The sequence below is a fragment of the Balaenoptera musculus genome, chromosome 4, assembly GCF_009873245.2.
Source record: "Balaenoptera musculus isolate JJ_BM4_2016_0621 chromosome 4, mBalMus1.pri.v3, whole genome shotgun sequence".
Lineage (NCBI taxonomy): Eukaryota > Metazoa > Chordata > Mammalia > Artiodactyla > Balaenopteridae > Balaenoptera > Balaenoptera musculus.
The window spans coordinates 46072562-46098255 of record NC_045788.1 but is presented as its reverse complement, the minus strand read 5'-3'; the positions used below and the strand labels follow the sequence as shown (position 1 = coordinate 46098255).

At 37.7% G+C, this 25694-nt stretch overlaps 2 protein-coding genes across 4 annotated transcripts in view; one reads left to right on the top strand and one right to left on the bottom strand.

Annotated features, from left to right (window-relative positions):
• The window catches only part of SERPINI1 (serpin family I member 1), a 66923-nt gene extending 62413 nt beyond the window's left edge, over positions 1-4510 (bottom strand). The window contains exon 1 of one of the 2 annotated variants that reach the window (XM_036850661.1): positions 4380-4510. The gene's annotated coding sequence lies outside the window, so the exon portion shown is untranslated. The remainder of the gene's footprint in view (positions 1-4379) is intronic. The other variant, XM_036850662.1, reaches the window with a different exon arrangement.
• A 730-nt stretch (positions 4511-5240) lies between these two features.
• Positions 5241-25694, top strand: part of PDCD10 (programmed cell death 10) — a 40128-nt gene continuing 19674 nt past the window's right edge. The window contains exons 1-3 of one of the 2 annotated variants that reach the window (XM_036851243.1): positions 5245-5389; positions 5766-5933; positions 21946-22156. In XM_036851243.1, coding sequence (XP_036707138.1) covers positions 22061-22156 — 96 coding nt within the window. In that variant the 5' untranslated portion in view covers positions 5245-5389; positions 5766-5933; positions 21946-22060. Of the gene's footprint in view, positions 5390-5765; positions 5934-21945; positions 22157-25694 lie in introns of both variants that reach the window. The other variant, XM_036851242.1, reaches the window with a different exon arrangement.

The following is a 25694-nucleotide window of genomic DNA, read 5'->3' as shown; positions in this document are numbered from 1 at the left end:
AATAAATAAATATTTAAAAAGCAAGCTCTTTAAAAAAAAAATAAAAAAGCAAGCAAATGATAGTTAAATATCTGCTATTATTAAATTTACTACTGAAGAACTATTTACAATTAACTAGAATTCTCCAGGTCTTGTAATAATAAAAGAAAAATCACATTTGAATTCTTAATTCTAACATTAATCAGATTAATTTGTTTCTGGAATAAATGCCAAATTCCACATGTGCTTAAATACAATGAGTCTGGCTCTTTTTTTTTTTAAAGAACAATTAGAAAAATGGAAGAGCAAATTCAATTTTTATAGAATAAAGTATGCTTTTACTAGATAAGCTTCTACAAAGGTATCTCACTTGAAGTAAACAGTGGTGAGCCACAGGCTTCCTTGGCTGTAGAATGCAGACCTTGAGTACCACCGGTGGGCGAGCCCTTTTCCTTACCTATAACTGCCTGTCTCTGGAAGAATTTAGAAATGTTGGCACATGAAGTTGTAGGTAAGTCTTTGCAGTCCACACAGTCTGAATCAAATTGGGCTCAAGTAACACTTTTGCAAAGGCTAACCAGCACAAGGGCATTCTCAGAAGGCCTAATGTATAGTACTTATTCTGTGAGGGCAACTGACTCTCGTTTGTCAAAGTGCACGATGTATCAATGCATACGTTAAAGAAGTATTGGTCCCCACTTCTAATTCAGTAAGGTTATAGGGCAAGTTCTTTCTGCTGAGCATTATATAAGGTGCTGAGAACAAATAGGAGATAGGAAAGAAGCATAGTCTCTAGGAACTAATAATTGTTACCACACTGATCCAAACTTTAAGGACTAAATTCTGAAAACATTAGATTGAAAATAAGACAGAAACAAATCTTTACCTTTGTATAACAATTAATCTTGTTCCCCAAAGCACTGTTTAACCTTAGGAGATGACTTTAAAAGGCAGCAGGGGGGGCTTCCCTGGTGGCGCAGTGGTTGAGAATCTGCCTGCTAATGCAGGGGACACGGGTTCAAGCCCTGGTCTGGGAAGATCCCACATGCTGCAGAGCAACTAGGCCCATGAGCCACAACTACTGAGCCTGTGCGTCTGGAGCCTGTGCCCCACAACGAAAGGCCACGATAGTGAGGCCCGCGCACCGCGATGAAGAGTGGCCCCCACTTGCCGCAGCTAGAGGAAGCCCTCGCACAGAAATGAAGACCCAACACAGCCAAAATAAATAAATAAATAAATAAATAAATAAATAAATAATAATTAAAAAAAAAAAAAAGGCAGCAGGGGCTGGGAGGGGAGGGTCCTGCTCAACTTTAGTGTCTGGTTCAAGTACCTTTGCTATTAAGGGGGAAAACCTCAGTTTCTACTTTTTAATATTATATCCAAATAATATTAAGTTTCACTTAGAAGTGAATGTATACGTGCAGGATCCTTTTCACGTTGCTTCAGTAACCCATAATTATTCAAAACCTAATGAATTAATGTCAGTCCGACTCCAGTTAAAAAGACAATGTAGGAAAGTACCGTCTCCCACTATGGGGATAGGCCTCTAGAAATTAATAACTGGGAAAACAGGTCATGAAATCACTTATAGGCATTCAACAACAAAAAAAGAGCAAATCTCTTTCTCTCTTGCTAAGGGTATGTGTCTCAAACAGATTTCTTCATATCTATGCCCCCTTGTACACCACCTCTCCCCCCATCGCCACCCCCCCAAAAACCATTTGATCTTGAACCTTTACGTCTTGCTCTTTTGTACTGCATGCATCAGTGAATCCTCCTGTTAGAAAGAGAAACCCATGCCACTCAATTATTTTTACTCAATAGGCTTAGAGTTAGAATTATAAATTTTAAAAAAATCCAAAGTATATTGTAATTTGAAATTAACCAAGTCTTTCAGCTAAAGAACACTAATTTCATGAGCATCTTCCACTTGAGAGACATTCTGCACTCCATTGATTTTCTTCTTTCTCATCACATACATACTCTGATAGCATACGCAAAGAGTAAAAATCAAGCACAGAATAATATGCTTTTAACCTAGGTAGTACTTCACATAAAATTATAAACTGTCATATGATGAACATTTTCAACACCAGTAATGTACAAGAAGTCTTCAGATGATCTGCGATTTAATGTGAACACCAATTTAAAATGTGTCAAGAGTTCAAGGTAACAAATACTTAAGTGCCACATACTGCCAATGATTTTCTTCCTTATAAAAACATGGTTTTCTTACTCTCAAATGCTATAGGAGGCCAATGTCTTTCACTGACACAATAAAAAAGATCCATATCTTGGAAACAGGTGAAAAATCCAGTACTTTAATAACACAGACTCATTCATTCCTAATAAGATTCTATCCTTTTTGATACTTCAAAGCAGAAGACCTATAAATAGTTGGGATTCAAAGTGCATCTGGATTTCGACTGTTTTGGTATTTATTTTCTATCTCACTTACTTGATTATTAACTGATTCCCAATCAAACCCTTTCAAAAAGATCTTCTGATAAAGGCCCTGAAAGAACCTCATTGCCAGTATTATTATTAATTATTATTATTACATCGGGGAAACGACCCAGTGACAGCAAGTATTCAATTTCACAAAATGAATCAGTAGCAGAGCCTGAAGGAGAATCTGAGACTCTGATTCAGGATGATCTACTTAATCAGAAATAACAAGGGCAAACACAATCTTTTCCAAGCCTAACTATACCCTAGTACCCATTTTTCCCCTAAAATCATTTTCACAGGGTCATATCAGCTATGTGGATTAATAGACTCTCCTGTGATGTAGCAAAGATAAAATCCCATCCTTACCATGGCTGCTAAATTTAGTGGCTACTGTTGCTTTTTCTTTCTTCTAAGCTCTTTGCTGTTACCTGATCTACTTGAGGACAATCGAAAAGCAGCTGTTTTTCTAAGATCTCTCCCGCTATATATTCCTCTAGTGGGTGAGAGTATGGGAGGGAGTGTTGGAGTATATACATTGATAAGTCACTTAGGCTTATCAGTAGTAGCACTCAGTAGGATTGAACTTGAAGCTATGAAGAGAATTCTTTCCAGTCATTTCTTTTCAAAAAGGAATTTTGTGTGTATTACAGAAATAAAATCCCCAAATCATGAGTAAATCAGCAAACCATGAAAACAAAACAAAACAAACAAGAATAGACAAATAGGTCCATTTTATTGACCCTAGTTCAAAAAAAAAAAACAAAAACAAAACCCAGATTAAAGTATTCAGGCAGACTCTGAAATATACAACTATCACAAGGAAAGCATTTCAGAGCAAAATGTGCTGCAATATGCTACTATGATTAAAAGCCATGTAATCTGGAGAACCTCTAACAAAAAGAAAAAGAAAATGAACTAGGCAAATAGCTTTTTACAGTTTTTTTCTAAAAAAAAAAAGGCTGTAATTTTGTCATAGTTACACAAAGGTAGATGCGACTTTCATCTTAGTATTAAAACATATTTTCATCTATTGGTGTTTAATTACACTCAAAGAAATCACACATGGTTTAATACTAAGAATAAACTATTATTTTATGACACTATTACATGTGTTAAGTCTGAGCCCATCATAACACATACTAAGGGAAATCATTTAGCATACACTATCTAAACAGAAAAGATCCTTGCACAGCTTTTCTTGTACTTTTGTTTTTTAAAATGTACAAATATTACTAGACACAAATGAGAGAATAAGGAGCAGCAGTGAAGTACACCACACGTTCCCACTGTAGGCTGCTGAGTCCTAGTCTTTGTTCCGATAGTTTAAAGCCACTGGGAGGAAAGCGAAGTGTCTCTACTAAAAAACATTTTTACATTATTGCTGGCAAAAGTTATACTTCTGATAGGTTCAGTCATCGTGATTATTCCTGACTGTATTTCCTTCTTTAATAGAGATCTCTTTCAATTCTAGGAACCTGCAGTATAACCACCCTGGAAAACAGGTCGGTAGCAGGGCAATCTGATACAACAACGTGAAGGATAGATAGTAACGAAGAATGCTAAGTTATTTTCCTAGTGAAACAGTTCTGAAGTAATTCTCTATCAGTGACAAAATTTTTGTTTTTTACCAGCTACGCACCTATCCAAATATCATCCACCTTGTCCTCAATTAGCAGTTTCCTCAATATTAAAATTTCCCAGAATAGTTTTAATGGTACAACTCAAACCAAAAACACTAACCACGCCCTTTATACCCTGAGTCAAGCCACCTTTTGCTTTTTAATCCCCCCTCAAACTCCAAAAACGTACATCTTTCACCTAAAAGGGTTTGCACCAGTTCCCTAACCCGAGTCAGAGACTCTTTTTAGCTGTGCCTTGATAAAATTCCTATTGGAAGACGCTTTCTCCCGGGCAGAGGAGACGCCCAAAGAGGCACCCACGCTTACCTCCCACACACCTGCAACCCCTGGCGGGATGCTGGAGCAGAGGCTCCGAGGACTGCGCTCCTCTCCTGTTCCTGCTCTCCTCTCTCCCGGGAAACTACAGTCCAGGCTGCGCCTTCGGCTGCTACAGGGACCTAAGCTCCGCCTCCCCCTCCTCTAGTTGGCGAATTCGGCAGCTGTTGCTCCTCCCCCTGCTGTTCCGGCTGCTGCCCTGGCTGAAGGCGGCGGGAAGCTGCTGCCCTGGTACCTTAGCGCTCCCCACACTTCTGCAGCTGCTCTGCCGCTTCCCTTCCCCGGGGACCCCTCTCCCTTCACTCAGTGGCCTGAACCTAGAGCAGCCTCCCGCCCCGTCCGGGCACCTCCGCGAGGAGCCCAGGCTCAACCTATCCCTGCCCGAGCCGCAGGTCTCGCCGCTCGGTGTGCCTGGTGCTTGGCCGCTTTCGGGGAAACTGCTCCTCCAGCCAGGGTGCATCCTCACACCGAGCCCTCCCTCCACCCTGGCTATTCTCCCGCGGCTTCCTCTCCGCCCTCGCAGCTCGGCCGCCCCACGTTCCCCACTTGGAGTTCTTCCCCCGCCCCCCTTCCTTCCTCGGCTCCGCTAGCCCGCCCCCACAATGGGTGAGTCGCCTGCCGGGCCGACCCTGCATCCTGATTGGCGCAGGTGAGAGCTGACCCCTCCCTTCCTCTTCTTTCCGTGCACCCTCTCTCTTTTTCTCACCTCCTCCCGCACAGGCAGGGAACTCTCCTACTATTGGCTAAAAGTGTCCCCACCCATCGCCTTAGGCTCCACCGCATGGCCTGACGGGAATTGTAGTCTTGCATGTGCAGGAATTGCCGACAACGCTGGCGAGTGGGACTACGAGTCCCCATAGGCCCCTGCGCGACTCCGGCTGGGCAGGATTCCGGACAACGCCTGGTTCCTCTCGGGTCCTTCCGGCGTCGCCGGAGTACATTGATCTGGGAGTTGAAGAGGGCTCCAAAGGTGGCAAGTGAAGTCAGTGCCTCAGTTGCCGGTAAGGTGTGGCTCTTCTGTCCTAGTCACCGTAGTCCCGCGCGGAGCAGAAGAGCTCTGGGGTCACACGGGGGTCGTGGCTGAGGCACTCGGGCTTGGTTCTGGCAGGCGGAGCGGACGGGGCTGGGAACGGGGCCCTATGGGCGTAAGCGAGGTTACCCTACGCGAGTGGCGTAAAGCGGGTTTGTAAATGCCGCCTGCCCTGCTCGGCCTGAACGCCTCCAGGAAGTCTTCTCTAGGTGGGGGCGGGAGGGGAAGGGCGAGGTTGGCCTCTGGTGCCCCCGGAGGAGGGAGAGGGCGGATGTGCCTGGGGTGAGGTCCTCTGAAGGTGTGGCTTGGGGCGGGGAGATGAGGCTGCTGTTTTCCCCCTGCTTTAGAAATAGGATAGGGAAGGAGTGGAGGAAGGAAGGGGCGCTTGGAGTGTGCTTTTGAGGTGACTCGGGTTATGCCCTTTGAGGGAAGAGGAGAACTGTGGAAGAAAGAGCCAATGTTGACAGAGACCTACGGATTCAGTACCAGTTTCATGATGTGGTCCCTCTGAGGAGGTAATTTTGCCCTAAGTAGAAAAGCGTAACGCTGTAAAGATGTAATTCCTAAGATGTATTTACTGTTTTCCTGTTTACTGTTTTCAAAGAGCATTCACAGTTGCATGCTGATGAGGAAACTGAGGGGGTAAATGACGTACCCAGGGTCACACACGTAGGGACCGATCGTCTGAATCTAATCTAGTTGTAATCCAGCTTCTGCATCGGAGCTGCCGCACCAGAAAGGAGTAGGGAGTTTGTTTTTTTTTTTGAAGAGGGTGGAGGAAGTTGCAAAGTAATGAATTTTAGGTATTTCTAAGAAGCCATCTGTGAGGTGAAGAGTTTTTTTGAGCTGGAGAGAAATTCCTCAGCAAAAGAAAAACACGCACTCTAACCTGTTGGAAAAATAAGAAGAATCAGTTTCAACTTACCTATTTTTTCCTTTTATTAGAGGTATATTAAGGGATGGACTGTGCTACCATTTTAAAGGGTAGTTGATGGGACAGGAGAAATTCAGGTAACAATACAGCTCACCCTTACTGGTGAAAGATACTCCTTTCCCTTCCTACCTTAGTCTTTACTCTGTTTTTTTACTCTCAGCTGAGAACAATGGGATTAGGATTCTTTCACGAAACTTATTTTACACTTTTTCAAATAATACAGCAGCAAGAGAGAGTTTATTTCTAGTTGTGCTTATTACTAGAAAAGAAGATACGTTGCATTTCTTGGAGGTAGCATCACATTTTTGTTGATTTTTATTTACTTCCCTTCATTTTCTTGGCTCGTGTGTGTGGTGTGTGTGTGTGTAAATAATAACATCAGACTTTTGTATATTTTATTTTTCTTAGCATCATCTATGAGTTTTAACTCATCCTTATTTTACATTAAAGAATGGAAAAATGGACATTTGTGTTTCATATTGAGCAGAAAGCTGTGTGCTTGTTCCAGTCTTACCCACTGTTGTCACCAATTATAATTACAGTTCACAAATATTATTAGACAGTTCTTTAATAGAATTTTAGGAGTATGTTCATTGACATCAAGATCTCTTCCTGATAAGTTTATAGCTAAAAATCGGGTATCTACTGATAGCAGGTAATCAGTCATGGTTTACTGTTGTATAAGTTGACCATTTAAATATGAAGCATTTTGAATGTACTCTGAAATTATTAAAATTATCCACAATGTGTTTAACTTTTGAATGCAAAAACACTTTATAGGATCAGATGTACTCTTACATTCCCCTTTGATTGAAACTAAGATGGTCTGGAAATTAATATGACTTTTAAAATGAAAGAGAGGTATGATACTATAGAATGAAGTAAAATAAGAAATAATTAGTACCATAAGTAAGTAATGCAGTAGACAAGGAAGGAAGACCGACTGAACAAATGGAAAATTATGTGGAGGTGACTGGCTCAGTGCTGTGTTAGAAGGGTGCGGTAGTTTAAATAGACCATAAACTGAATATGAGTCAGTTCTGGTAAAGCAAGAATGTGAAAGTATTTTCTATATGGCCGTGTAAGCATTTGCTTTTTGTTGGAGGAAGTGAGAAATGAGTTCTTATTTTTGACATGCAGTTAGGAGGTTGTGGAATGACTTTTGAACCAAAAGTCAGGAAGATTTGGAAATTAGTAAAATTAATATAATGCACTTGTCTAGGGAGTGTTAGTTTTTGTCCTTGGTTCGATTCTACACCAACTGCTCTTCATCTCCGAGCTTCATTATAGTATTGATATTTCACCAATGGCGAATGGTGAGTAACGGAATGGTGGGATAATGTTTCTATTGTATTTATCATCTTTCAGTCACATGCTGGAGTACTGTGGTCATTTTGGAGCTCTGCACACTGAATAACTTAGGGCTCACAGAATGATGTGGACACTTGTATTTTTATAGTAGTTTGCAGTTCACCAGTGTCCACATTTGTTGTCATTTTGGGTTTTGCAGGAGCCTTGTGTGAACTTTTGGACCTCATCTCTTATAGGGCTTAGGATGTGTCCCGTATACATGATCTTTTTTTCTTTAAGGATGTAAGATCTGTAAGAACAGGACTGTTGTGTTATTATTGTGTTTCCCAGTAGGTAAAATAATTGGGTACCTGTTTACAAAGAATAAAGAAGTTCAGATTGGTTAAGTGCAAGATCATGTAGCTAGTAACTGGTGGGACCAAGGCATAATCCAGGTCTTCTGACTATAGATCTTTAATATTGTGGAATAAAGACTCAGTTCCCTTAGATTATTTATTTTACATGAGAAAAAGACTTAAAATGATTTAAATATTCATATACTGTTACCCTCTTACTCTGTTTAATGCTCACAATTTCTTTTGTGTCCTATCTAGCTCTCCATCCTTAACCCCAGCATTTCTCATTTACCGTGCTTTTCAATTACTACCTACAAAAGCTCTTTCCTGACCTTTGTACATGTTACATCCTCCTGCCTGGGCTGCTTCCCCTCCCCTTCCCAAGTCTGGCCCACTCCCTAGTTAATTTTCAAGTCTCAGTTTAAATGTTATTTCTCAGGGGAACCTTCTCTGACCATTGACCCCTCCTTCCCCAAACTAGAGTAAGTTCCCACTATATCTTCACCATACTCTGTAATTCTTTGTAGCATCATCACAAGAGGAACTTAATTATTTCTGTGCTTATTTGGTAAATGTCTGTCTCCCTCAATAGATTGTAAGCTACCTGAGCAGGGCCCTCATTTGTCATGTGCCTTACCTCACTACTTATACAGTGTCTGACACAAAGTTAAGTACTCAGTAATTATTTGCTGAATTTATGAACAAATGTAAATGCATTCATGCACAATGCCTCCAGCACTATGCTAGGGGCAGAAATACAGAAATTAATAAAGGAGACGTGTTCCCTACCTTTGAATATAAAGGAGTTATTTTCAGAAGTTTAATATAAATTGTAGAAAGATGTTTGTTCTTTCTTAGAGGTCTGTAAAATCAGGGTAGTTTTCTATGTGGACATGGCAAAGGAATCATTTTCTATTACAGCAAAATTTCTGTATAACAGCATTTTGGAGACCTTGTCACTATCCTGCTTTTGCAAGCAACATTCATTATAACAGAATACAGACATGGAAGAAAGTAACTTTCAGAGGATTCTGTTCTTCCCTAATGTTATCTCATTCTGTCCTCAACAAAATTCATGCTTTTTCCTTTTTTCTTTGTTGTTTTGTTTCATTTTTTAGCCACAGTATCTTCCTTTGAGTTTTTACCTTTAGTATCACCTGCCTTAGACAAGGTGACTGTAAAATTGAGTAGTACTTATTTCAAAGGAGCTTATAGTTGGTGCTTCTTGAAAGTTTTCATATTTCAGTGAGTCTCACGGTAATATCTTGTTTGCTTTAACCTAGATACTTAGGAGAGTAAAAATATTATTTTCAAAACATGCAGACTAAATTCAGGAAAAAATTGTGTTAGGTTTTGGTCCTGAAAACAAATTCTCTGATCTTTCACAGTACTGTAATAATGGCATAGAATAAATTCAACAGCTCTGTGTTGCTGTAGCTTTGCCTGCCTTCATGAATTTACCAATTTACTCTTCCACAAGATATTGTCAAAAAGTGATTGCTGATATTTGGCTTTAAAACTTGATAATGGGGGGCTTCCCTGGTGGTGCAGTGGTTGAGAGTCTGCCTGCCAATGCAGGGGACACGGGTTCGAGCCCTGGTCTGGGAAGATCTCACATGCCGCGGAGCAACTAGGCCCGTGAGCCACAACTACTGAGCCTGCGCGTCTGGAGCCTGTGCTCCGCAACAAGAGAGGCCACGACAGTGAGAGGCCCGCGCACCGCGATGAAGAGTGGCCCCCGCTTGCCACAACTAGAGAAAGCCCTCGCACAGAAACGAAGACCCAACACAGCCATAAATAAAATAAATAAAAAATAAAAATAAAAAATAAAATATATTAAAAAAAACAAAAACAAACAAACAAAAAAACTTGGTAATGCTCCCAGTTTTTATTATTAAATGTAAGTCTTTGATAAATCCTAAATTTAATTTTTAAAAAGTAAGTCACTGTGTTGTTTGAATCTTGGATAAAAAATTCATATTGACCTAGCATACTAATATGTGAAAGATAAAACTGAAGTACTGCTTCTTATATCTTGTTGGGTTATTAAGGTTGATATGATTGGTAATGTATGCCAACAATTTTAAGCTAATTCCATGATAAACAATTTTTTTCCATAATATAAACTGCAGAAGTGATTTAGATGTTAAATAGTGTCATCGATGGTGTATATTATTGTATTTGAAATGTTATAGAAAGTTGCAGTCTTAGAGATTTATGTTTTAGCAATCTGCGCGTGCGCATACACACACACACACACACACACACACACACACAGTGTAAAAAGTGAAAGCATCTTTATTGTAGCAGTTAGAAACAATTTATTGGCAGAAAGGTAAACAGTGTAGTTTGGTGGTCCATTTTCGTCTGTATGAAGATGAAGAATTCAGTTTTCTCACTTTAGCTACACAATTAATTGCATCTTGGATGTAATGCAATATTAGTCTTATTTTTCAAGGTCACCCTTACATTTTTGGTATGTATAATCTTTTCTTTTTTTTTTAACCACCCAAAAAGTGAAATAAATATTCAGACTCACTCTGCAGTTGCCTAGAATCAGGTGTTGCTATTACAAAAAAGAAAGAAAGAAAAGAGGATTTTTTTATCAGCAAGCTTATGAATTATTGGGTAACAGCAGTGGAGCTTATTAAGTGGTAGCCACTACTGTTTACTTAGGCCAGTCCTTTGGAAATAAGCTTACCAGAAGTAAGTTAGATTGCATAATAATGATACTTTGGTTCATTCATTTATCAAATATTTATTGAATGTATATTATGTATAAAATTGCCTTAAATCTTCTTTTTACCGACCCTATGATGTAGAGGCACTATTATCCCCAAGGTAAATGAGAAAACTAAAGTACAGGGAGGTTAAGTAACTTCCCCGAGGTCACACAACCACTTATTGCTGGAATTAGGATTTGAATCCATGCTGGCCGAGTTAACACACCATATTTTTAATCACGGCAGTAAAATGATGTTAGTGATTGAGCGCCATTGGAGGGCAGTTAGAGTTGCAGTTACAGAAAAGTTGTATCTTAGATGCTAAGGTCGGTGTGGCAGGCAAAAACTACTTATCTTCAAGCTTACTCTAAAAAAAACTTAGGAAGTTACCACATTGGAAACTAACAGAGCATCAACACATCATTTTTCCTCTAGCATTGGAAAAGAATTACTTTTCCTTTGAGTGCTGGGTCAGGTATTTAACTTGTTATTCAGAGATCATGTTGGAAAAGAAATATGTACATTATAATAATCACAGTGTGATTATGTGGAATCACAGTGTGGTGAGCTGCTCATTGTGAGGGACAGCTATGGCTCTCAGTCTGATGCAGTGGGGGGGCAGCAGATCCATGTCTTTTTCTCTTTCATTCTGGGGCTTATATGCGTGGAATGGAATTATGATCACCTACCTATTTCAGTAGCTTTCTTTTTTGTTTTTTCTTCAAAAAAAATTGTTCAGCATGCTCATTGAATTTGCATAGAAAAGTGTATATATAGTATGACACAGGTATGCTCCCTGGAGTTATGTGAAGTGGCAGCTTAACATGTATTTCTTTATTGTCTCTCTTCCCTGCAAGACTGCACACCCTCAAGGGCATGGACTATATCTGGCTTTTCATCATCACATCTCTAACACTGCTGCTGACGTAGACTGACTATATAGAGTACTGAGCTAGGTACTAGGAAATAGAGAATGGAATAAAACTTCTCTACAGTGTTTATAATTTGGTGGATAGTAGGGGATGGAAAGACCGTTATATGTACATTTAGCCATTCTGATATATTAATTACTTGTACATGCATCAATTCATTTGATAATTTTGGGTCAGAGCTGATAGGAGGGGGGAAAATGATAGTTTCTCTAAGTTACCTTCCGGTCCCTGGCACTGAAACATGCCTTCCTGCTTTATTCAACCATCCTGTCTTCAGGATGAACTGGAACTCTAGTGGAGTTTGGAGTTCAGGAAGGACAAAATCCTAAGATGTTACACATCTGCTGCCTTCTTAGACTTCATTAGGTTGCTGCAACCAAAGGCATTTGGGAATGGTAAATGAATCAGACATGGCCTCCAGACTTCACCTGCTCCCTATACCAGTTCACATTGTTGCAAGGCTTTCTAATTTAATTACAAAGCATTTTGAATATGGTCTTTTATTCAGAAGTAGATACTTGTGGAAGCCTTTATCGGTAATAAAATTGGCATTTTGGCAGTATTTTCAAAACTTGAGAGATTTCTGAGGTCCTACCTTAATTTTGGTGTGCTTCCTTGAAAAATGAATTACAGTTTTGCAAGTGAAGGTCAGGTGGAATTGTACGTATGGTATAAGCAGATACCATTCTATCTCCCTTATTTCTTCCTGGGACTAATAGAATTTTTATTTGAGATCAGTTGGGAGCTAAAGGTGAGGTTAAAGTTCATCATCATGATAGAATCTTGTCCTTATTAGCACCTAGTCCATTTATCATCTGAGGCTAATAATTTTATCAACGTTTAAGTGCTTTGTGGCAGTGTTGTGGTGCAGAGAAATTTGATAAGGTAAGGTAAAGAAAATACACATTGCATACTGTAGAGAATCTTAGGCAGTAAGGAGTCATTAAGTAAGGTAGTAGGTCTCTAAGATTATAAGTGTTACAGAGCAGGTAAGCCTGACCCATGTGGTACAGTCTCCTTACATTGTACTTCCAAGCATAGAGAACATAGGGACAGTATGAGAACTTGAGTTTAATTGAATTTCTAAGGGTTTTAAAGGAAAGCTTCAGCATTATATTAGAGAAATTAAAACATCACAAATACTAATAAAAAGGAAAATACAAAGATGTACGTCAATTAAATACTAAATGACTGTTCAGTTAGGCATTATTTAATTCATGAACCACTACATTAAGAACTTTATGGGCATAAGTGAACACATTCAAGGGAACAAATTTGTTCCCTGCCTTCCAACAAATGTTTTCTTTTAAATTTTGTTCAGACCAGAATTTAACAAAAATTTAGGCATTTGAATAGGAAAAAAAATTGAGGATTGTCACAACCAAAGAGACGTGTATCCTTTTCCCTGAACCTGTTGTGCAGAAATGTCTTAGAAGCCAGTTGTTGCTATTTTTGTTGTTCCCATTTCCCATCAGCTAATTCAGAGGTAGCAAGCCTTTTGATTCTATTATCTTTTGGTTTTCCTGTGTAGATTATCCCCCTTTATGGATTATCTTGAGAAAATCTTTGATCACATCTTGATTTCACTCTGCTGCTGAGCCTACTTCTGGGCCACGGCTTTCTTTATTAAATTGCTCTATGTACATTAAGAGAATAAAAAGTAATTTTAACGCAGGCTTGCATTTGGTGATCACATTCTTTTAAGGATTCCTAAACTATGTAATTTGCTTTGGATGATATATGTAACTTTTTTGGGTGGCCCAAGTAATTTATATATGCCTCCATTTTGGCAAGTGGGGGAGAAAAGTTTTTAAAAATATGCTATGTAAGTGGCCTTTATGACATTGTGATGTCAGTATTAGGCTATCCTTGTGTGTGCTATGCAGGGACAGGACTAGGGTGAGGCAGGAAGGGTCTAGGGTACAAAATTTAAGAAGGCGCTCACTCTCTGTCAGGCAGGTAAGAGCTTAATTTTGTGCTCTAGGCACCTGGTTTGCCTCACCCTAGTTCCAGCCCTGATGCCATGTCAGGTTCATAGAATCTTGGATAAAACTTTAATAACTAATAATATGAATTGAATGTTTATTGTGTGTCAGACAGTGTAATGAGCACATGCATTTTGTACTCTTAATAATCCTGTGAGGTGAGTACCTCAATCGTTATTTCCAGTAATTTCTCATTGAGTTTAGAAAGAGATTAAATAACAGATGATATCACCCACCTAAGCAAAATTCAAACTTAGACCTTTGTTTCAAATCTAAGCACTTAACCTACTGCTGTGTACTGTCCATCTGTAGAAAAACCTAATTACTTCTTGTCCGTTTTACGATTTTTGTATTAAGAAACTACTCCCCCACATATGGAAGTTCTTACACTGACGTGATGCAGGTAACTTTTAAAGTGAGTGAGCCAGAGGTCTCAGCAGCAGCACATGGAAGATCCACACACTTGTGCTGCTGGGTACCCTAGGGCGACCTTGAATCAGAGCCACATTCCCACTGGCTTCCATCTCCAGACACTCTGCGTGGAGTCTGGGGGTCTTGGCTCTCAGCCGTGGGACCAGTGGAGGACGCAAAGAGCAGGGCAGGTGAGCCTAGAAGTAGATCAGTTTGGCAGACTAAGATGTCCTGTACAATAGGTTATAGTAGCTCAATAGCATATTTGTTTAAAATATCTGTGACTAGTTTCTTAATGTGAACTTCTGGGGACTTTTATTTCTAAATTGTGAAATTTGGAGATTGGACTAGATAATATATAGTAATGTATACTAATGGCTGTTATCTCTTTAAAATTTTAGGGTCTTAACGTTTAGGTTTCTTAAATGCATGAGCATGTGACAACAGTACAGATAAATTTACTGGTGAGAAATTGAGATCTGGAACTATCTGAATTATGGAAAAAATCTGGGTCCAGATATCTTTTGCCAGTCCTTATCCTTACTATTCGGACCACTCACCTTTGTTCTTATAATGCTTTGTTCATAATGCTTGTGTAGTGATTGTCCCTAGAGCAGTGATTCTCAAATTGTGGAGAGAGGTGTTCAAGTGCTCCTGTGAGAGGAAGGGCTGGTAAACCATAGTTATTACTTAGTACATGTATTGAATGAATGAACAGTTTAGTGTGTTTTATCTCACATTTAGGATTTGATAAAAGAATTTATTTGAAAAACAAAACAGTTCTGCTGTTCTAAGGTTTACAGTCACTTATCTTCCCCCATTTATCTGGTTTTCAAGAGTCCTTGACTCCCCTGGCTAGATGGTTGATTGTACAGAGGACCTGACCTCTAGAAAGAGATCTTGTCATCCTAGATTTAAATGTACTTAATCATAATAGCTAATATTAAATAATTACTGTGTTCCATGTACTGTTCTAAACACTTTTTCTGTAATAACTTGTTTAATCTTCACAACCTTAAGAGACAGATACTATTGTTATTCTCATTTCATAGATGAGAAAACTGTAGCACAGAGAAGTTAGATAACTTGCCCCAGGTCACAGAACTAGTGAGTAGTAGATCCAGGATTGATTCCAAGTGAGTCTGGTTCTAGAATCACTATGCTTGTCACTTACCTCACTAATGACAGTGCTGTTAATGTTGACTAAGTATAGTAGGCCCCCCCTTTTTCTGACTATAGGTTCCAAGACCCCTAGTGGATGCCAGAAACCTCAGATAGTACCATCCCCTCTATATACTGTTTTTTCCTATACATGCATAAGTGTGGTAAAGTATAATTTATAAATTAAGAAGAGATTTTTTTTTTAAGATTTTTTTGATGTGGACCATTTTTAAAGTCTTTATTGAATTTGTTACAATATTGCTTCTGTTTTATGTTTTTGGTTTTTTGGCCACGAGGCATGTGGGATCTTAGCTCCCCGACCAGGGATCGAACCTGCACCCCCTGCATTGGAAGGTGAAGTCTTAACCACTGGACCACCAGGGAAGTCCCAGCAAGAGATTAACAACAATAACTAGTAATAAAATAGAGCAATTATAACAACGCACTGTAATAAAGTTATGTGAATGTGGTCTCTCAAAATATCTTATTGTATTATACTTACCCTTGTGATGATGCAAGGTGATAAAATGCCTGAGTGATAAGATGAAGCGAAGTGAATGATGTAGGCATTTTGATGTAGTGTTAGGCTACTAGTAACCTTCTGATGATACGTCAGAAGGAGGATCATCAAGCATGATGATGTCAATGGTTGCATGTTGGGAGCAGACGATATCTATGGTTGGGGGGGGTCTCAGGCTGGAGGGTGTGAGATTACATCATGCTGCTCAGAATGGCGAGCAGTTTAAAACTTATGAATTGTTTATTTCTGGAAATTTCCATTTAAAATTTTTGGACCGCAGTTGACCTCAAGTGAGTGAAACTGGATTGGGAGGGTGGGCACTGTATAATTCAAACAGCCCTATTACTATTTTCCTTTAGGTAACATTGTGAACTTTGAAGTCTTTCTTAGAACCTTAACCCTCACTTAACCCTCTATAGAAAAATAAACAGTAAGTTTTAAATGACTGATTTATAAGTATATGTTTAGAACCAGATCTGCTTAATAGTTAAGGAACACTTGTCTGTGAAAGCTATATGGAGTTTAACAAAGAATGATAAAGTAAATGGAGTTAAATTGCTAAATTTTACATTTAGGCATTTTTCCTTCATGGGTCATTGTGTGCTAATTTGCCAGTGTTACCTATTTTCAAAAACATCTTAATTTTCAGATGTTGTTTTAGTTAGAACCTCTATTATTTCTTAATTAATAACTCAGTAAATGCTTGTTTGGTCCGTCATGTTTACAGAGATATTAGAGATTATATCTTTTTGAGCTTGTTTTTAAAAAAAAAAAAACAAAAAACAGTTGGTGGTATCCGATTCCTGGAAATTGTGGTATAACAGAGGAGGTGCCTTTACAAATCTGACTGAGGTCAGATCTTCCAGTGAAGTGATAATTCTTTGCAGAATGTATACTTTCTTTAAATAGTTACTTAAAACTGCAAAAATACGGTGCTTAGTAACTTAGTAAATTAAAGTGATTTAATATAGAGGCTTTATGGTTTGATTTAGAAATTACTTCATCTTTCAGTCTAATTATATCACTTTCAAGTATACAGCTCAGTTTTGGTCCATCTTAAAAAACTAAAGCATAGATAGGTCAAGTGACTTGCTCAGAGACAAGATGGTTTATAATGACAGGATTTGAGCCCATGTTTTCAGATCGTTCTTACACTCCTTTCACATATCTGCACAATTGTGCATTTCTTATTTTGGAGAAGCCTAGAAAAAATTGATACATATAAACAAATACAGTGGCAAAATTAATACATTACACCTACCATTAAGAAGAGATTGTTCCTAGAGGTCCCTAAATGCAAAATTCTATCAATACTAAGCTGACAGCAGTGCATGTTCAGGGAGGCTGAGTTCCACATTACCTTATTCAAGAAGAAAACTGTAGAATGGAGGACCTTGAATTATAGAAAATATAATTTGCAGAGGAAGGAGAGAGATGTAGGTGTATCCTGAAGGTTCAAACTCATTTTGGTCTAAGTAGGATCTCTTACTTACCCTGTTCCTCTGCCTGCCTTTTTCCTAGCTTCCTCCTCTAAACCTTTTATCTCTTGTTTGGAAGTGGCTACAATATTTTAGCATGAGAAGGCCCTAAAAGGTAGGTTGTGATATCAGATGCCCACTTTTCCAGCTATGTGAAGTGGCCAGACTGATCTATACCCACTTTGGAATAAATTAGTTTCTGGGTGTGATTCGTGATGCCGGATGCTTGAGAGAAAGCAAGGGGTTGTCAGTTATTTGAAACGCTGAATCAACCAACTATTGAAGAGGATCTCCTTATTGGAATTAGTGAATTTTTTTAAGATCTGATGAGATCTTTTTCTTTTTTAAAAATTTCCCACGAGATTACTTTGGAACCTGTAGGAGATACCAGTAATAAAATTTTATTATCACTGAATTTTAGAGTACCATGGCCTTTAAGATGATATAATTTTTACCCCCTTTCTGTTTCTGATGAGGAAACAAGGTCAGTGATTAAGTGAAACTTCTACAAAGTCAGGACCAAAAACCCCTGTCTCAGGTACTGAGTCAAACTTAATTTTACCTATGTCTCAAGACTGGCCTTAGCAGCTCTTTTTTCTCACTCTAGCCACTGTTCTTTCCATACCAGTGATTTCCAGCCGGTTCTGTTCACAAGAATCATCTAGGCTGGCTGTTAAAATACAGCTTCCTTGACCCTTTCTTGGAGATTCTGATTGAGTAGTCTTGGGGATTTGTGTTTTTAATAGGCCCTGAAGTGATTGTGATGCCTTAGGTCATCCAACATTTGGAAACTGCACCACTCTTCCACTTTTTCTCGTAGAAAAAGTTTTGCTTTCTGCTAAAAGTTGGGTGATTTTTAGGATCTTTCTTATGTGTAAAGCAAGGTTAACCAATGTTGGAAATGCTTGCACTTTGAGAATTTTGTGAACTATTAAATTATACAGCAGTTATGTCCCTAGGATCATGTCCTGGTAGCCTTAATAAAATTGAGACATTAGAATTTATAATCTCTGTTTTATTTTCTTTGGTTTTATTTGGTTTTCATGTAAATTTCTGTTGGAATTCTGGTTTTATTTGCAGCTATCTGATGCTTATATTCTCCTAGCTTACTATGGTAAGAAGAGCTTGGGATAGCCAAAAGAAGTAAAAACTGGTAAATGTAACTGGGTCCAGACTTTGTTAATAAAATTATTTAGATTTCTGTGTCTGTTTTTGTTTTGCTAGGCTTGATATTTGAGAAATATTAGCAAGACTGATTCAACTTATCAATTGCCCATCTCTTATCTCATTGATTTATTCATTCAACAAACATTCATAAAGTGTCTACTATGTACCTGCTATGCTGACTTTAATGGCTATTGGAAAAAAGAACTACACTTGTAAACTGTAACATGAACTCATGGGTTCTGTTTACTGCTAGAATAAACAAACTTCTTTTAGCTAAATATTATGGACAGTTTGGAGATCCAACAAAAATAAATAAAACTTCCCCTCTTTATGGAGGGAAATTAAAGGGATTATTAAGAACTTAGGACCACGTAAGGGAACTAAGTACTAGATTTCACTATAGAGAAAAACAAGGCAAATAGACCTGCCTACAAATATTTTTTAGGTGTAGAATTTACTTTACTTGGGAAGCTTCTGTTTCTCCCCAAGAACTGCATACATCAATACCAAGAACTTCCCTTTGTTCACTCATTTTTTTCGTGAGTAAATAGCTTTGGCTCTGTTGTGCCCAGATGGAGTAAAATGAGGCTGTTTCAGGAAATGCTGATTCTGAGCCTTAAGATACACCCAAGTATAGTTCTTTAAATGAACAGACTCCTGTGGGTTGGTTGGGTAGTGCAGGGCAGAAACTCCTAAGACTGAGTTTGGCATTGGAGTGGCTTGGAGTAATTGGCAGGTTGTCCATTAAACCGTTTCAAATGAAGAAGCATGTAGAAGGAATGACAGCATATTTTAACTTGAAGTTGAATTAAAATTGGCAGAACAATTTAATATTTAAAAAGCCTTATTGTTGATTTTTAATCTCATGTAAACACTAATGAAACTGTGTTTGGCCCCAGCTTGTGAACGTGTGTTCTGAAAAGGTTAGATGTAAATTGGTTCTTTGGAACATTTTCCCATAGGAACAATATTTAAAAAGGTGGTTAAGTGTGGAGTGGGCCAGCCACCTATGTAGCCCATAATGTTGCTATAATATTGTCTTTTTAATATGACAAATAGTAGCTGATAGTCCTGTAAAGTTAGTTCTAGAGGCAAGAAATAAATATATATATATTTATATGTATAAAAATAAATATATATATATACAGAGGGAGAGACAGTTGACTTAAATCATAAATATTTTAAGTGAAAATTTTCTGAGGTGGTACAATGCTACTTATTACACAAAATTTTTTTTTTTTAAATTCCATGCCAGTATTTAAAAAAGTGAAAATTAAGTGAGCAGGTTTAGTGGGGTAGATAGGTGGGTATCAGCAGGAATTCAGAAAGTGACTCTAGCCACTTTACTGATCCCTTCAACTCTGTCTGCCTTTATTTATGCAGGGATAGGCATGTGTTCAAACGAGTGAAAGACAAAAATGATCCCATTGAGCATACTTCAGTGTTTTATCTCCTTTAATATTTCACTTCCGTTTTACTGAGATCCTTGAGAACTTAAGACTCCTCTCTCACCAGCTCACCACCTCACCACCTCAGCCCCTGCAGTATGCCAGTGACCTCTCCCAGTATGCAAGTGACAGTACTCTTTGAGTGTTACTTTTGACCTCATCAAGAAATCAAGTTAAAAAAATTTTTTACATTATTGTCCATATTCAAGAGCATCTAAAACTTTTGACCACCTTCTCTGAAACACCCGGTTTTTGTGATGCTGGTCCTCTCATCCAGTTCTCCCGTAGTAGGACAGCATCCTACTGTGTGGTTTTCACAGTTGTTCATTTTCTGTCTTTCCTTCCATAGTATAAGCTCCCTGAGGTCTTGTCTTGTTCACTGCTCTCTATTTAGTACCAGGCCTAATATTGTGTAGATAGTCAGTAAATATTTATTAAATAAACAAAAGATTTTTTTTTTCTGTCATCCAGTGAAATAGCTCTTCAAGTTCTGTTGTTGGCCCTGTACTGCTATTTTTCACTTTCTTTTTTCATAGATACTGATGCTTTTTATTTACTGCTTATACTGTACATCCAGTATCCATCATTTTCATTTTGACAGCATCTCAGCCCCTCTTCTTTATTCCAAGTTGATTATGAAAAGGTATTCACAGTTAATTTTTAAGTGGAAAAGCAGATTACCAAATGGCTTATTAAGTAATCAAATAGGAACAGCAGGGCTAGAATTGATATTTATCTGCTTGCTCTTGCTTATTATTCAGGTCCTATTGATCTAGATACACTAGTTTTCTTAAGTTTTCCTTGCCTTCAACTTCTGTTCCTCCATTCTTTCCTTAATGCTATGACCAAAACAGTCTACTTAAGTACCAATTGTCTCATTAGGTAATGATTTTCTCCTGTCCTATAGAATAAAATTTAGGAATTGGCCTTTTCTTCCTTTTATTTATTCATTATTTATTTAATTATTTGGTTCTGTGAAGTCAGGGAGCAGATTTAAGCTCAGAAACAGGAAAGACTTTCCATGTTTAGAACTACCAGAAATAAGGCTAAACTGTTTTTGTAGGTGTTGAGTTCCCCTTCACTGGTAGGGCTATATGGAAGAATAGTAAACAGTTCTCAGACGGGACAGGTTATTGGAAGTTTTTAAAGCTATGAGTACTGGCCTTTGTAGTTTTCAAACTGCTTAGGTCTTCCACAGTCTGGCTCAGATAGTGTTTTAATGATTAAGACCACATCTTTTTCATCCCCCATTGTATCTTGCATGTAGTAAGTGCTAAACATATATTTATTCAGTGAATGAATAACTTTCGGGCATTTTCCTGGGTAGATGAAGTTCTGGGTTTTCACTTCATACTTTATTTTCTGATTTGGGAGTGTCAGATCTGGATTCAGAGCACAGGGTCAAGTCACAGGCCTCTGCATGTGTGACCTTTGGCAAGTTATTTGTCATCTCTGAGTCTACATTTTCATCTGTAAAATTAGAATGACAGTTACTCTAAGGTAAGTTATTAGGAGGACTAAATGCATGTGAAATATGTTTTATAATCTGAAAATGCTTTATAAATGGTAGAAATTATTCAAAATTAATGGCTTTTTGTTTAACATATATATTATATATCATTTAATATATAGGTATGTTACTACTGTTACTCTTTCACTTTATAATTAGGCTCATATTTCAGCCTAGCAAAGGAATTAAATACAGTTGCATTCTCTTAAAAAGCAACACATTTCTTCAACTCCTCAAAGCAAAATTTCTCTCTTATATTGTTGAATTCTTGATATTTTATTTCCAAACTACCAGTGTCTGTGGGTTTTTCTTCTTAGTCTCTGTGTCAGATTTGGACAGAGATTCAAAAAATGACACTGGCAAAATTAAATAATATTAAGTGAATTATTTAATTAATAAATTAGGTCAATTTTTTTCCCAAATAGATCACATTTGGTAGAATTTAAAATTTTGCCTTAAATCTTTGATGCTTGCTATGTTTTGGTTATTTTTTAGGTGACAAAAATCAATGAACAATTAGCAAAAGTATTTTAATGAAAATGTTAAACACCTTAAGTTTTTATTATTAATTCTAACATAGTAAATCTCTGTTCTTTCTTCCCCTTTAACCAGGTCAGCATATGTTTTGTGCCCTGTTCTTTTATCACAAAAAAGAGAAGAAAGGCTGCAGTGAATGAAGATTCCTCTGCATTTTAGCACTGCTTTTTCTACTGTAGTTGGCTTTTGAATGAGGATGACAATGGAAGAGATGAAGAATGAAGCTGAGACCACTTCCATGGTTTCTATGCCCCTCTATGCAGTCATGTATCCTGTGTTTAATGAGGTAAGTGGGTAAACATTGCTTCATATGATCTCTGCAGTTCCTTAATGCTTGCTTCATTTATTCATTCGTTTGTTCCTTCATATAATAAGTACTTACATAAATGGACTCCATCTATGTGTTAGGCATTGTGCCAGGCCTGGACATAAAACATCGAGGGAAAAACCCTTATTTTTTGCTCCTCTGGAGGTTTCACTATAGTGGGAGAGAGAGACATTGAACAAAAGAATACAAGTAATTATATAAATGAAAAATTGTGGTAAGTGCTAGGAAGTTTTTTTTTTTTTTTAAAGTGTGTTAAATAAAATAGCAGTTGGGACCTATTTTAGGGGCCAAGACAGGCCTCACTGGAAAAAGAGACATATATGCTAACATCTGAAAGAGATAAATAAGGGTTAGAGTGTTGAAGAGTTGGGGATTAGCACATTTTAGGCAGCCAGAAGAGCAGGCACAAAAATATCTTAATGAGTTATAGTCAGTAGCAACAAACATAGTTTTACTGATAAATGGAAGATACCATTCTTCGTATCTAGAGAAGATATAGTTGCTTTTTTATTTGAGGAATTTTCCAGGACTTAATAATACCAATACATTTTAGGTTTCTCTTTTAAGTTTATATGCTAAGGTATGTAGAGAATTTTAGAACTGGAAGTTCCTTAGAGATAATTACTCCCCTCCTTTTAATGGTGAACTGACGTCCTGATATGTGAAATTATTTTGCTTTAAAGTTTATTTCTTTACATAAAAAATTCTGGAGGTAAGTGGTCCAGGAGTAGTAGTATTATGAGTCAGTATTGTCAGAAACTCAGGTTCCTATCTTCTGTTTCATCATCCTAGTGCTTGCCTTCCATTATCAAGGTCACTTCAGCATGTAGGATGGCCGCTGCTATTTTGTCCTAAGTTGTTGTCTAGAAGGGGTAAAAAGTGGAGCAGGGGGTGGGGAGTTATTTCCAGCTGATTCAGCTTCCTTAAAGTAACCTTTTGGAAAGTCCTACATAAGACTTCCATTTACATCTCATTGGCAAGAATTTAGATTTATGACCACACCTAGCTGGGTGGTTAGGAAATTTAGAAGTTTACTAAAGAGGAAGCAAGGAGGAGGCATCTTTTGAAAAACCTGTCCCTATTATCCTGCTACCGTGGTAGCATTGGAGGTACTCTTTTAGGGCTGGTTATATCCATCTCTGGCAGCTGTAGCCAACGCTCCAGTAATTCTGCCATTTTGTTCTAACACTTTACCCAGTCATTGCAAGACTACAGTTATTGTTGGAAGCAAGTGCTTTAGTACTGTTCAGTGAATATTTACTAAATGCCAGCGGTTTATTTGTCAAGTACTCAGCAAGGGTCTGGAGATATGAAGAAAAAGTCGGCATACTTCTTCCCAAGAGTTGTAGGGAACACAGATGTTTAAGCAAATACATTATTAACTATTTAATTATTCTTGTACCAGGTATGAGGTAAGGAGAGGGTCACTGAAGGGTAGGTGAGTAACCTGTCTTGACATTTAGTGTTTGAACTTCGCATGTTCTTCAAGAACCATCATGACAGTTCCACCCAGAGGTGCTCCCTCTTTTCATGTCTATATAGCTAACTCTGTAGGCTATTGGATCAAGTTGTTTGGGAACATTTTCTATATTTATCTGTTATTTTGAGTCTTCATTTGAAGGGAGGGCAATTTACATTGCAGAACTTCAATTTGATCCTCTAGTTAATGAGGGAGGAATGAGAAAAGCTTTTTTCCTAACAATTTGAGTGACCCTTTCCGACATATGGTAAAATGATTTTATTTGAATCTTGACTTTGGAAAACTGTTATAAAAGAGATGGGATTCTGGTAAAATGAACTGTTGGGATTAATACTGGTATACCTCTTCTGATTGATTCATGTGTATGAAAAATTAATTTGAAAGAAAAAGAAATGGCTATGAAGGGACTAGTAAATCTCTTCCAGAAATCTGAGATCTGAAAACATACATGGGTTAATGGGCCTAGAATTAGAACATGTTGCCAAATGATTTATAGTTGCTTCAAGAACTAATTGTTAGAAGTGAAATTTGGAAATGAAATGGCTGGATGAGGCCGACTGAGAGATACTATGTTAAATTGTCAGGATCTAATTCTCACATTGAATTTACTGATCTAACGTCATGGTATCAAGCTTTTTTTTTTTTTTTTTTTTTAAATACTAGCATTGTTCTCTGACATTCCAGTGTATTAATGTACCATCTTAAATAAGGTACCTAATCAGTTAAACAATATTTAACTATAGTTCAAACATGGATTTTTCTATAAATAGTAATGGGGAAATTAGAGTTTAGTTTGGCTCTGTTTTTCTCTGCTTTGCAGATTTAAAGATAAAATGGATGTCAAATTAATTTTACAGAAAATAGCACCACAGTAGGGGTAAAGTTTTACTCTGAAGTGAAATTGATTCACTCAATTTTAACCACAGTGTATTGTGAGAGTTAAAAAGCTTGCATTCTCACCTTAACATTACATTCATAATAGTAACAATGGTAGCCCAGAAGTCATTTTGCAGAACAGATTTTTAGGTAGTAGGACATCCTTACACCTGGGGAAATTTTAGTACCGTTACTGCAGCTCACAGGGGAAAGTTATTTATGGCATTCTGGGACCTAGATGCTTGCTAAACTTAATCAAGCTATGCCAGCACAGCTGAGGAGTAAGCGTCTCGTTTAATCAGCTGCTGCAGAGTTCAGAGTCCAAGTATACTGCATGTGTTGTAAGTGTACTGTGAAATAGGTCTCCTGGTTGCATGATAGAATAATAAGTTTATAGAAACCTCATGCCAAGTCTTAGATCAGGTTTTTATGTACTGTCTTATCTTTTGTTGATTCTTTGTATATGGAGGAGGAAAGATATATGGTTCAGTTCTTCATTCCAGGAAAAGACATATCATGTTATCTTCTTTTCCTATGACTTTAAAGGAACTTTCTAAGGTGAAATATAATTATAAATATAATTTTTCCTATTGAAAAAATCAAACCTCAAATTTTGAGCATAGTAAATACACTTCTCCACAATGAAGGCATGGGTTTCACCTGCAATCCCACCATCGAGAAGTCATCATAATTAATATTTTACATTGCATTTGATTTACTCCTCTGCCACTTACTATGCTATATAATCTTGTCTTAGTTTCCTAATCTGCAAAATGAGGATAAACAATATTTTACTTAATACTCAGAACTCTGGGAAATAAATAAGTTGATGTTTTGTAGTGCTTAGAATAGTACCAGGCATGTACTATTAGTAGTAAGTATTAGCTATTATTATTAAGGAGTCTTCCACATAATTTTCTGACAAAATTGGGATCATACCCTAGAGTTTTGCACATTTGTAGGCAATGTTTTAGTGGAATATTTTTATACTAGTTAGATGGCTCTGGTTACCTTTTGCCAGACAACTTGGCAACGCCAGGAACTTATTCTTTTAGAACCAGTTACTGGACTTAATATCAATCTGTACAAAACAGATGGTTGCATTTTGCCTTCTCTGTGGACTCATAAAATTTAACGGGT